General features: G+C 44.7%; 1 protein-coding gene across 4 annotated transcripts in view; it reads right to left on the bottom strand.

Moving 5' to 3' along the window:
* The window catches only part of LOC119961672 (diacylglycerol kinase beta), a 797,376-nt gene that overhangs the window by 484,960 nt on the left and 298,193 nt on the right, over positions 1–14,223 (bottom strand). For all 4 annotated transcript variants that reach the window (XM_038788967.1, XM_038788974.1, XM_038788981.1 and 1 more), the window contains one exon: positions 7,605–7,775. In XM_038788967.1, the coding sequence (XP_038644895.1) occupies positions 7,605–7,775 (171 nt within the window). The remainder of the gene's footprint in view (positions 1–7,604; positions 7,776–14,223) is intronic.

Raw genomic sequence — 14,223 nt, 5'->3', positions numbered from 1 at the left:
TGATAAGTGGTGCGCTGGAAGGGGCACATATGTCCCCAACTGGGACAACGCAGACTTTATAAAAAAAGACCATGACAGAAATCCCAGGGCTAGACTCCCACCAACTGATTATTTGGGGGGGGGGGGGGGGGGCTTCAATGGTGTACAGGAACAACGGACGGAAAAATCCAGTCCCAAATTGGGGAAACAATTGACCATGATAAGATAACTGAATGCCTTTATGGCGCAGATGGGGGGCGGGGGGGACCCATGGAGATTCAAACACCTCAGGGAGAAGGAGCTCTCCTCCCAGGTCTACAAGGTCTACACCAGAATTTACTTATTTGTGGAGGTTTTGGATGGTGGTGGTGGTGGTGGTGGGGGAGGGGGGGGGGGGGTACCGTCAGCTGCAAAGAGGGGGGTAGTGAAATGAAATGAAAAGAAAATCGCTTGTTGTCACGTGTAGGCTTCAATGAAGTTACTGTGAAAAGCCCCTAGTCGCCACATTCCAGCGCCTGTTCGGGGAGGCTGGTACGGGAATTGAACCGCGCTGCTGGCCTGCTTTGGTCTGCTTTAAAAGTCAGCGATTTAGCCCAGTGTACTAAACCAGCCCCTAGTGCGAGGGCGTTTTGAATTACTGGGGTGTAAGAGGTCAAAGGTGAGGGAGGGATTGTTTTACTTTGTTGTGTTGTATATTTAAAATATTAAAATGTAACAAATCAAATAAAAATATTTAAAAAGAAAACCTGACTTATTTGTAATGGGGAAATCGGTGAGACCTGGGGCGGTAGGTGCAGAATACCAGCAGTGCCCCCAACGCTGCCGCTGACCGTCCGATCTGGCAGAGTTTCTCAAATTGGCAAAAATAAAATACACCATTCCGAGATCAGGAGAAAGCTTCCACTACACTTTGAGGCTATTCACCAGTCCAAAGGTGGGTGGTGGGGCGGTGGGCAGAAACAAAACAGGCAACAAAAAAAGGAGAGGAGGGGGTGGGGGGGGGGGCACACACCAGAAGGAACACAGGGCAAGCAGGAAAGGGGAACCGGAAGCACAAAGAGCAAGTACACACAGGGATGTGACCACAATGGCAAGAGCAAATCATCCCCGGCTGACTCCTGGTGCATTTTAGCAGGCAGGGAAGACGGGAGTGAAGTTATACGGCAGTGGTGGCTGGTCACTGGGGTCTCACAAACAGGGGGCTCCCATACCTGTATATAGGTTCTCTACATAAAAAGCTGTCTCCCCATGTGATTTTGCTTTCTGTTTACTTTCTCTTTGTCGTACACACTAAATCTGTAGACTCAGTTTTTTCTTCTTTCTTTCCTTTCTTTTAGTTTTTCTGTTTGGCTGTACATCAATATTAACGCTACTGTGTAGTGTACACAACAAATGGTATTGCAAATACTGCCGAAAACCAATAAAAACACTTCAAAAATATATGACAAAAGCATGTTGGCCTAATTCTCTATTAACGATGTTTAAAAGGTTGGTAAAAGATAAGGGATTTACAGGAGACAGTAAAAAACTGCCAATAATTCCAACTATTTTCTAAATTTTAACAAGACGTGGTTGGTTCTTTATTTGTGCACTTAGGTGATTTTTGAATGATAGAGAAACAGTCTGTGCTTTTTGATCATGCGCTATTTAATGAAAGCAAAATATGAGCCAAATCACATGACTTGATTTGAAGACGCTTTAGGCTTCTTGCTGTTTACAGCATACCAGATGCAAATTTTAATTATGTGGACACAGAATTGAAAATAACATCTTATGAAATAATGCTGGCATTCCATTACTTCTGTAGCATTGCCCAATTGATCCTGTATTCAATCCCCACTTAAGTGATTTAAAATATATTTCCAATTTCCTTTATGGATTTGTTCCAGAAATCTCCTCCAGCTGTGCATTTCTATTTTACCCTGTTATCATAGATATCATATCCTTGCACTTTGGAATTATTTTATGATCTCTACCTTACTACATCTTTGTTGCATCCATGATTAATATCTTGTTCTTGGTTCATGCAAATAATTTAGAGGTAATCTTTAGTTCTGGAAAGATAAGTAGGAAATGGGATGAATGCATCTAAAGCAACCCGAGTTTTTAAAAATTCATTTATGGGATGCGGGTATCTCTGGTTACCCTTCAGAAGGTGGTGGTGAGTTGCAGTCCCTGAGGTGTAGGTACACCCAATGTGCTGTTAGGGAGAGAGTTCCACGATGTTGTCCCAGGGACAGTGAAGGCGCAGCGATATATTTTCAAGTCAGATTGGTGAGTGACTTGGAGGGGAACCGCCAGTTGGTGGGATTCCGAAGTATCTGCTGCTCTTGTCCTTCTAGATGGTGGTCGTGGGTTTGGAAGGTGCTGTCTAAGGGACCTTGGTGAGCTACTGCAGAGCATCTTGTAGATGGTACTCTCCATTGTTCGTTGGTGGTGGAGGGTTTGAATGTAATGGAACGGGTTACAATCAAGTGGGCTGCTTCGGCCTGGATGGTGTCATGCTTCGAGTGTTGTTGAAGCTGCACTCATCCAGGTAAATGGAAGGTTTCCATTACACTCCTAACTTATGCCTTGTAGATGGTGGACAGGCTTTTGGGGGTTAAGGCGAGTTTCTCGCCGTAAGATTCCTAGTCTTTGACATGCACTGGTAGCCACAGCATTAATATGACTAGTCCAGTTCAGTTTCTGATCAATGGTAACTCACAGGATGTTAATTGTGGGGGATTCAGTAATGGTACGACTATTGAATGTCATGGGGCGGTGGTTAGATCCTCTCTTGTAGGAGATGGTCATTGCCTGACCCTTGTGTGGCGCAAATGTAACTTACCACTTGTCAGCCCAAGCCAGGATATTATCTAGTTCTTGCTGTATTTGGACATGGACTGCTTCATTATCTGAGGAGTAGTGAATGGTGCTGCTCACAGCACTAGGGTCCCAGGTTCAATTCCCACTTGGGTCACTGTTTGTGCGGGGTCTGCACGTTCTCCCCGTGCCTGCATGAGTTTCCTCCGGGTGCTCCGGTTTCCTCCCACAAGTCCCAAAAGATGTGCTGTGAGATAAATTGGACATTCTGAATTCTCCCTTTGAGTACACAAACAGGCGCCGCAATGTGGCGACTATGGGATTTTCACAGTAACTTAATTGCAGTGTTAATGTAAGCCTACTGTGTTGTTCCTCGTGTCTTAATAAAGCTCGTAGTCTCAAAGGTGGAGAAGATGCTTTATTGTGAATTTGTTCTGTCTTCAGAGCTTAACTTACGGCTACCTCAAATGCTGTCTGCCTGTGTCCTGTTAAGAGTTCTGCCTTCCGTGAAGTGTGTCCTCACTTCCTGTCCCTGTGTATTTATAGCTCTCCCGTGCTCCCTCTAGTGCTTGCTCAGTTGTATTGCATCTACACTGATACACAATCACCACATCCCCCCTTTTTTCTTTACATATTTTCTGTACATCGTTAAAGAAAATTGTACAAAACAGTTACTTATGATATGTGTATCTATACAAGTGATGGTGCTATTGCATATTTTACAAAGCCAATTTATATTTATGAGTCCAAACTTGATGAATTTGTTCACTGAGTTTTTTCTTTTGTTGTTGACGTGGTGATATTGATATTGCAACTCCGTTGTGAATGTTGTCGGTGTTCTTGTTATTTTAAGTAACCAATACGTCATCCCATGGTGTTTGCATGGTCGAACCACTGATGTTGACTGACATGGACTTTTTTCTGTGCTTGTGGTATCGATTTAGTATGTCATCTGCATTGAAAGCTGGTGTGCTTGCTTGTTCTGGAGCAGATGTGAGTTTGTGCGATTCGTTGTCATCCCATGGCATGTTTGTAGTGTGCATTTGTCATTGTTTTGCAGTGTGCTGTGGCATTGTCCTTCATGTGCAGAGTTGTACCATTTTGTACAAGTCGTTGTTTCATTGCTGTTGTTTCTGTCGTTCCTGTCTTTGTTGTTTTCGTTGCCGTTCTTGTTGCTGTTTTTGTCGTTTCTGTCTTTGTTGTTATCGCTATCTTTGTTATTGGTTTTGTTGGTTTTGTCGTTCTTCTTGTAGTTTTTGTCGTTGTGCTTGTAGTTTTTGTTGGTGCTGTTGTTGTTCTTGTTTCTGCAGTGCTTCTTGCGATTTTTGTTGTTCTTATCGCGCTTGATGTTGCTTTTGTTTTTCTTGTTATGCTCAATGAGTGTCCCGTGTGGATAATTTGAGTCATTGTCACAGTTATTGGTGCGAGTGTCCTTTGTGGAATCTGTTACATTGAACGTTTCATCTCGAGAATGGTGAGAATGATCTGATGTTGCATTGATGCTGGTGACATTAGTCATTTGTGGTGGATTTGATTCGTCGTCTTTGCTTTCTTGGTGCTCCTCTTCTGGAGTCAGATTCTTCACGATTTCATTTGACGTGGTCTCACTGGACTCTTGGTGCCCCTCTTCTGTACTCAAAATCTGGATGGTTTCTATTGGCGTGGTCTCACTGGACTCTTGGTTGACCCTACTCTGTGCTTCTGTACAGACAAGCTGAGAACTGTCAGTCTCGCTGTGATCCTGTACGTCGAGTGTGATCACCTTGTCACTGTTTTCCTATACAGTGTCTTCTTCTTGATTATGTGAGCTTGGTAGACTTTCATAGTCTGCTTGCGGTTGATCAGATACGGCGGGTTGACCTTCATGGTCGTGTTCATGCATGGTGTTTGCCAGGGAGTGTTTGCTTGCTTCCCTTTTGGAGTCTTTCATCACTCTCACTGTGGAGCCTGCCATCACTCTCTCTGTGGAGTCTTTCTGTGCTCTCTGGGTGGCGTCGTCGTCGTCTTAGGTATTGCTGTCATCCAATGTATCGACGATCTGCCATGGCACCATGGTGTTGGATTCATCTACCAGGAGTAGATTCGTGTTGAGCTTTGCGACCGTGTCACTGATGCTGTGATCAGCATATCCGAATAACTCAGCCATATCTGAGTAGTCTTGTTCGAAAAACAAATCATCTTTTTTTGTTTCGGATTTCTTTTTGTTCTCTTCACTTTGGGTGGTGCAGACTGCTTTTTCCAGGGTGTTGTGAGAGTTATTTTCAACTGCTGGTTTAAGTTCAGGCATTTTTCTGTGTTCTGAGGCAAGAAAATTTGGTTTTACAGCTTTAAGTATTTTGTTTTCAATTTTCGGGCATTTCCCTTTTAAGTAGGCGTGGTCCAGATGCTCAGACGTCATGACGCTCGTGATGTCATGCATAGGAATCAATTGCGCATGCGCAAATCGGCCTTCCTTACGGCTACCTCAAATGCTGCCTGCCTGTGTCCTGCTACGAGTTCTGCCTTCCGTGAAGTGTGTCCTCACTTTCTGTCCCTGTGTATTTCTAGCTCTCCCGTGCTCCCTCTAGTGCTTGCTCAGTTGTATTGCATCTACACTGATACACAATCACCACACCTACTTGTGACAATAATAAAGATTATTATTATAGATGGTTGGGCCCAGGACACTACCCTGAGGGACTCCTGTAGTGATGTCCTGGAGCTGAGATGATTGACCTGCAACCACCACAACTATCTTCCTTTGTGCCAGGTATGACTCCAACCAGCAGAGAGTTAATAATAATAATCTTCCCATGGACTCCAGTTTTGCTCGGGCACCTTGATGCCATACTCAGTCAAATGCGGTCTTGATGTCAAGGGCAGTCACTCTCACCTCACCTCTGGCATTCAGCTCTTTTGTCCATGTTTGAACCAAGGCTGTAATGAGGTCAGGAGCTGAGTGACTGTATCCAAACTGAGCGGCTGTGAGCAGGTTATTGCTGACTAAGTGCCGCTTGATAACACTGTTGATGACTCCATCCATCACTTTGCTGATGGTGGAGAGTAGGCTGATAGGGCGGTAATTGGCTTAGTTCAATTTATCCTGTTTCTTGTGTATCGGACACACCTGGGCAACTTTCCACATTGCCGGGTAGATGCCAGTGTTGTAGCTGTACTGGAACAGCTTAGCTAGGGTTGCGGCAAGTTCTGGAGCACGTCTTCAGTATTATCGCCGGAATATTGTCAGGACCCGAAGCCTTTGCAGAATTCAGTGCCTTCACCATTTCTTGTTTTTCTATGTTTCTATGCCGTGGAAGGTCACTGGTTACGTAAGAAAGGGGGTTAGTACTCAGAAAAAGCAATTTATAGCTCGGTGCAGCCAGAAGACTGGTGTTTGAAGGAACCCAGTGGCGGGGCCAGTTTAGTGAAGCCAGCAGTCTGAGAGAGAGTTGTAAGTGTGCCACTGGGGCGGCACGGTAGCACAGTGGTGAGCATTGTTGCTTCAGAGCCAGGTTCCCAGTTTCGATTTCTAACTTGGGTCACTGTCTGTGCCGAGTCTGCACATTCTTCCCGTGCTGCCTGGCTTTCAACTGGGTGCTCCGGTTTCCTCCCACAAGTCCCAATAGACCTGCTTGTTAAGAAATTTGGACATTCTGAATTCTCCCTCGGTGTACCCGAACAGGCACTGGAGTGTGGCAACTAGGGGATTTTCACAATAAATTCATTGCAGTGCTAATGTCAGCCTACTTGTGACAATAATAAAGAAAAAAAATAGTGTTTGGAGAGCAGCATTATAAATCCCATGGAACATAGACTCAGGAGAAGGGACTGAACCATCAGGGGATGAGTAGTCACTGAGACAGGCCGAGTCAGAGCGACTTTCAAGGGAAGTCGAGAGGCCAGTTCTTGGAAAGTGAAGAATTGAAATCCCTCAAGAGGGAGGGAAACAGAGTTTTAAGAAGATCGTTGTCACTGATATCTGGGTGAGTTGCTGAAAAATCTATTAAGTCTGTCTTAGTCGCATCTGCCATTTGATGTGCAGTGTGGTGTGGTTGACCACAGTCTGACTGTTAATTCACACACATTTATCTCATGTTAATTCTGAATGTTAGTGTCAAAAATAGATATTAAAAGCTTTATTTCTCTAACTTTAAAGCTTATTTTGTTTGTTTGAAACTGTGGAATCTTGTTGCTATATTCTCCTCAGAGAAGCAGTGGCTTAGTGGATTGTTGCTGGGCTTATAATGCAGACACCCGGAGTCATGCTCTGGGACGCATGTTTGAATCCCACCGTGGCAGATGGTGAAGTTTGAATTCAATGAAAATCTGGAATCAAAAGTCTAATGACGACCATGAAGCCATTGTTGATTGTCATAAATACCATCTAATTCACTCATGTCCTTTAGGAAAGCAAATCGGCCAACCTTACCTTGTCTGGCCTACATGTGACTCCAGGTCCACCGCAATGTGGTTGACTCTTAGGGATGGGCAATAAATGCTGGACTAGCCAGCAACGCCCACATCCCATGAACGATTAAAAATAAACTGGGATTCAAACTTTACCTACATTAAACAAAATGTCACCGGCCCCTAACTGGATCATAACAATTTCAAATTGATACCGCAAAGCCTATCTCTTCGCCACATCTTCAGGCACCATCCTGAACTCTTTTCCCCATTTTTTGTTGGTCCAGTGCCCCATTATATGAAGCCTTTTCAAGGCTATTTAAGCTGCAATATAGATGCAACTTTTGGAAAATTACCAATATGTTGTTCCCGGAATGAAATCAGAATATTGTATCTGTCAATTGTTTGTTTCAGTCAAACCTGCAGTAACTTACACTCCAGCTTATCTTCAGCCCGTCCTCGCTCCAACAATGACAAATAACAGACAATATCCTTTAGATAGACCACTTGCGGCATCTGCGACTGTAGCATGTGAGATGGTGTCTTCAGAGGACTGTGACTCTTTCGAAGTGCTGAACTCATCTTCTTGTCTAAGCATTTTGTACCTGTGAAACATAAGGAGTGAATTAATATTAATGGTATGAAATGCTGCGAAACAGTCACTCATGGGTTGGGGAAAGAATGGGTTTGACACGCTGGACAGTCTTTGCCTGTAATTAACTTGCTCATAAAATGCACATTTAACCATGGATGCAATTCCCATTATACTTGCCTTGTTCATAGAGGATCATTTAAAAAATACTACGGGCAGGATCCTCTGTCCCAGCAGCCAGCAATGGGGCTTCCCATTGTGGACACCCCCTATACCGTTGGGAAATCCGCAGGCGTGAGTGCGCTGCTGGCGAAACGGAGGATCCTGCCAACGGAGGATCTAGCAGTATATATGTGCTTATAGACCTAGAGCAGGGGCAAGCATGAATTAAATCCTATTTCATATAAGCAAAGATACAAAACATAGGTGCATGTTCCTTAGTCCATCAAGCAATGATGAAACACCAATGAACTCAAAAGTCATAGACTCATTATAGTAAAACCAAGAATCACAACTGAACAAAATTGTTACTGTGTAGAAGGAGGCCATTCCTAAATCGGCTCTCCAAATGGAAATTATGACTTGATCCCATTTTCCTGCCTTTTTCCCAGAACCGTACACATGGAAACAATCATCCAACACTCCTGGATGCCTCAATTGAACCTGCCTCCTTCAGACTTCCAGGCAGTGCATTCCAGACCTGAATTGCACATTGTATGAAAACGTTTTTCTCACATCACATTTTCTTCTTTTGCAAATCATTTTATATCTGTGCCCTCTCATTCTGGATCCTTTTATGAGCAGAAACAGTTTCTCCCTATCTACTCTGTCCAGCCTCCTCATCATTTTGAACACCTCGATCAAATCTCTCCTCAGTCTTCTTCTCTCCAAGGAGAACAGTCCCAACTTCTTCAATTTATCCTCATAACTGAAGTTTCTCATCCCTGTAACCACTTTTGCAAACCTCTTCTGCATTCTCGCTAATGCAGCAACATCTTTCCTATTGTAGGGTGTTCAGAACAATATTTGTAACTGAGATCTAAATAGTGTCTTGTATAAGTTCAGCATAACATCCTTGCTCTTGTACTCGATGCCCCTATTAATAAAGCCCAGGATATTGTCAGCTTTATTAACTGCTCTCTCTACCTGTCCTGCCGCCTTCAATGATCTTTGCACATATACACCCAGACCTCTCTGTTCCTGCACCCACTTAAGAATTTAACCTCTTAGTTTATTTTGTCAGTCCATGTTCTTCCTACCAAAATGCATCACCTCACACTTCTCCACATTGAACTTTATCTGCCACCTATCTGCCCTCTCCACTGTAGCCACCTGGAATAGCCACTAACGAACACAAAATGGAAGACTGCAAAGAATGCAGGGAAAACGGACATGTTAAAAAACAAACAGCTTGCAGAGCAATTATGTATTGGGACAACTGCAGAAACCGGTTTCTGACTGCTGCAGAGACCAGGCAGCACTGTGAAAGAGAAGTCGTTAGCATACTAATGAGGTGATACTGGGCAAGTCCCAGATACAATGGACACAAATTAAGTATTAATCGATACATTCAATAGGAGACCAGACCCAGTGGCGCCTGAGAAGCCCAGGACAATAAGTCCTAAGAACCGCCCCAGCAACCAAGGAACAGCCCTATGATTGGGGGGTTCAAAACATATCGATTGGGAAGAGGCCCAATCGATCCAAGAAGGTAAGGGAGTCCGCCCAAAGGGGCGCGGACCCCCTGGGACCTATAAAAGAAAGGTCCCACACATGGTTAATTCTCCTGTCTCCGGCCTCTGACTCCAGCCTCCAGACCCCTGTCTTCTACACCAGCCGTTGAGCAGCAGTCACCAACAAGTAAGTGCCTAAACGACGACCGCTACCTGAAACCAGCATTACTGACACCCTTGCCAACTGATAGCGATCCGAAGTCTGCAGACCAGAACAGAACAAAGGCCTTGCTCCCTGACCTCGCAGTTCCTTCTTAGCTAAGTATTAGTTGTTTAGTGGTAGAAGTAAGTTTAATCTTTAGCGTGTGCATGAGTGTTATTATAATTGTGTTTTAATAAACTCTAATTGTTTTGGACTTACTAATTGGTGTACAGCTTTATTGCTTTGAACTTCACCTTGAAACCTGTGGCGGTGTCTTTACGGCACCTGGTGACTCCAGTGCTTAGAACGAGAAACAGAGCCAAGTGAGTGTTAAGCACACTCACCCAGAACGACCAACACCACCAATTTGTTTATGTCTATGAAGTTCTACACAGTTCACTTCACAGCTTATAATGCTTCCAAATTTCATATCGTCTGCAAACTTTGAAATTGTCCCCTGCACACCGAGATACAGATCATTAACAGTTATCAGGAAAAGCAAGGGTCCTAATACCGACCTCTGGGGAATTTCAAGGCAAACCTCGCTTCAGCCTGAAAAATATCATTGACCATTACTGTTTCCCACCAATCAGCCAATTTTGAATCCACGCTGATATTGTCCCTTTTATTCCATGAGCTATAACTTTTCTTAAAAGTCTGTTGTGTGGCACTCTATTTGGAACTCCATGTACATTAAATCAACTGCATTACCCTCATTGACACCTCTTCAAAAAACTGCAACATGTTCGTTAAAATGATTTAATGACAGTTAAAATCCATCTGACTCTTCCTAATCAACCCACATTTTTGATTTGATTTATTATTGTCACATGTATTAGTGTACAGTGAAAAGTGATGTTTCTTGCAGGCAGACAACACATACTGTACATAGAGAAGGAAGGAGAGATTACAGGATGTAATGTTACAGTCATAACTGGGATGTAGAGCCATTTTTCCAAAAGGCTACTACTTCTGTCCCGAATAATTGTTTCCAGATGTCTCCCCACCACAGAAATTAAACTGACTGATCTGTAATTGCTGGGCTTATCCTTAAAACGTTTTTTGAACAAGGGTGAATGCTTGCAGTTCTCTAGTCCTCTGGCATCTTCCCTGTGCCGAGAGATGGCTGCAATTTCCACACTATCTTCACTATCCTTTGATGCATCTCATCCAGTACTGGGGCCTGATCAACTTGGGTACCGACAGTCTACTCAACACTTCCTCTTTATCAATTTTGAACCTTTCTAATGTTTCCTCCTCTGTCACCATGTCCTGCATAGCATCTGCCTCTTTGGTAAAGACAATTGCAAAGTATTAATTTAATACCCCTGCCTCCATGTGTAAATTTCCTTCCAAATCCCGAATCAACACTATTCCTCGTTTTACTATTTATATGCCAAAATAAGGTTTTAGAATTCCCCTTTATGTTGGCTGCCGGTATTTTAGACTATAATATGCAATGTAATTGCACCCTTTAATGTTCCTTAGCTCCAGCCAAATTGGTTCAGTCCTTGACTCCTCTGGCACATACTTTTTCTCCAGCACTGCAATGCTCTCATTAACCAATACCGCCACCCCTCCTCCTTTCCTATATTTTCTGAACACCTTGTACCCAGGAATATTTAACATCCAGTCCAGCCACTCCCCTCCTTGAAACAGGTCTCTGTCATCACCACAACATCATAATTCCACAATGCAATCTACACCTATAACTTCCCAATCTTAATCACTTTACACCATGCATTCACATACATGCCCAGTAACCCTGATTTTGACGTCATTACTTTCCTCCCTTATTTTGACTCCACATATTAACTTACTATTCTCTGTACTAGTGCTATCGGTCTCTTCAAGTATTTTGTGCCCATGGGATTTATCCTAAATTATCTTTCATGGTTCCAACACCCTCCCAAAACAAAGTTTTCTGAATACACCAGCAAAGTGCCCTGCAAGGAACTCGGTCTCAGCTCTGTTCAGGTGCACCCCATCCAGTTTATACATGTGCCATCTTCCCCAGAGCAGTTCCAATGTACTAGGAATCTAAAGTCATCCCTCCTGCACCATCTTTCCAGCGACATGTTCTTTGGCCTTATCCTCCTATTTCACGTGGCACGAGGAGTAATCTGGAGAGTTATGGGCCAGGGTTTAGAGAACACCAAAGTATATAATTGAATTCACCTGACCCACAACTTTTAATAGATTTTGGTTCTGGGGAGCACAAGGGCCCACTCTACAGGTATGATGCAACAGCGAACTAAAAGTACTTTTAAACAAAAACAATGTTTATTATATGAATCCATTTAACATTTTATAAACCCACAGTAATAATAATAATAATAATAATAATAATAATAATAGCTTATTGTCGCAAGTAGGCTTCAATGAAGTTACTGTGAAAAGCCCCTACTCGCCGCATTCCGGCCTGTTCAGGGATGCCGGTACGGGAATTGAACCCGCGCTGCTGGCTTTGTTCTGCATTACAAGCCAGCTGTTTAGCCTACTGTGCTAAACCAGCCCCAAGACATCTTACCAACCGCCAACACGGATAACCCCCAAAAAGGTACAGTACTCTACAGGTAACTCTTACTAACTTTCCTCAACATCCATCAGCCAAAACACTTTGTAACAAAGACAGTAGGTTTGAATTCTCTACAGAGAACACTTATCACTTTTAAATTATCAAGCGATCTAAACACCTTGTTTAACATACAGAGAGAGATGAGTATACATCTGCTTGGTTTGAATACAGCTCTCTAACTGAAAGCAAAACTAAAACACAGAGCCAAAAAGAGCTTCCAGCTCAAAACAGAAGTAAAAAGCAGAATCACATTCCAGCTCCACCCACACAATGACATCACTGCAGCATTTGATAAAACACACTGTTCTTAAAGGGACTCTCACATGACAGGAGATTACTACGAGCACAATCTACCTGACTGGGAACAGTGACCCATAGCGCGTGATTAGCCAGGTGTTTCCCGGCATCCGAGCGCCAAGAAACACCATGCTATCAAAAGGGCAGATCGGGAGCCTCAGCAGGAATGCACGGCTGAGGCTGCACTTAGTCCCGTTTTTTTGTACTGACGAGCCTGGCCTGCCGGAACTCCTCAGTGCCTGGGAAAGATCGGGACGCCTGGGGCTGGATTTTCTGCAGCCCCGCGTTGAAATCGCGTTTGGCACGGAGGCAGAGAACTGATGTTTGCGCGGGAATCGTGCTCAATGCCGCTCCCGGTGATTCTCCGGTCCCTGGAGAATCGCTCGCTCGTGTGGATTGCGTGGCGCAGCTGGGGGGCCTTTGGCAGGCTCCCCAGGATTCCCCGGGCAAAACCGGCCGAGTTCTAACCACATATCGCCGGTTGGGAACCTCGGGTGATGGCTGCGGACTGGGGGCGGGGGGAATCAAGCGCCGGCGGAAGCCTCATGGGTGGCCGGGGCAGCGCCTTTTCGGGGGTCCTCCATTCTTGACAACGGTCCATGGGCCGGGTCCGCCATGGCGCACAGCGCGGCCACTGCAGGCCGCCGCCATGCGCATGCGCGGACTCCCGACCGGACGTAAGGGGGCCGTTTCCTCAGCTAGATCTGCGAGCAGCCCCTGCAGGTAGGAGAATTGCAATTTTTTTTTAAGGAAAGTCAAGAGTGAAACACCAGTGTTTTTATGCTGCCGTGGGCACATAGCCCCATTTTTGGAGAATCCAGCGCCTGATCTCTCTACTCCCCGACATGACCTCTAAATCCCCTCCAAGTCCCAACTCATCGATAAAGGGGTACTCCTCACCTTCCTCCCTCCTCCCCCCCCCCCCCCCCCCCCCCCCTCGGGCTTCTCCTCACTTCTGGTACCAGTCTGCTCTGAGGGAAAGCACCTGGGGAGCCTCTGATTCCCAGGGAGACCCCCACAAGTGCCATTCCATCTGTTCCCCGTTAGTGGGGACCAGCAGTGAATGGCACTTGCCAGATGTCTCTAAGGCAACATAGTTAGATCACACACCTTGGTTAGATCTTGGAAATGCGAATTAGAGTGCAACAAGCTGTCTCACTCTAATATACAGATTCACCAGAAAATGATCCCGCCCATTGCGACATCTCATGAGATTGTTTTAGCTCTCGTGAAATGTGGCGAGCAGTGTTAATCCTGGAAGAGGGATCTCCCAGCACCTACCGGCTTCAACTTGCTGCTTTTCAGGTGCAACACAGCCAGTAAATCTTGCCCACGATTTAAAGAATCCCTGATCACTATTGCTCTTCCCTTCTTCCTCCTCCCCTCCTAGACAGCCAAACTGTTCGCAGTGCCACAAACGTGGCTCGTTCCTGCACTCCTCTGAGGAACCAACAACCTCACCAGTTCCAAAATGGAAAATCAATTTCTGACCGAGACTCCAGGGGGCTCCTGCACCGTCTGCCTGGTTCTCTTGGACTGCTTGGTAGTCACCTATTCTCTTTCTGCTGCCAGGTTTCGAAGCTGTAGTGTGACCACCTTTTTGAACCTGCTATCCACGTAGCTCTTAGTTTTGCACATCATTGACGCATACACATAAACCAATGAAATACTAATCATGATGAATAAATAGTGATCAGATCACAACAGATAT

Source organism: Scyliorhinus canicula, chromosome 2 (assembly GCF_902713615.1).
Source record: "Scyliorhinus canicula chromosome 2, sScyCan1.1, whole genome shotgun sequence".
Classification (NCBI taxonomy): domain Eukaryota; kingdom Metazoa; phylum Chordata; class Chondrichthyes; order Carcharhiniformes; family Scyliorhinidae; genus Scyliorhinus; species Scyliorhinus canicula.
The sequence above is the reverse complement of the archived record's forward strand: the minus strand, read 5'-3'. Positions and strand labels throughout refer to the sequence as shown.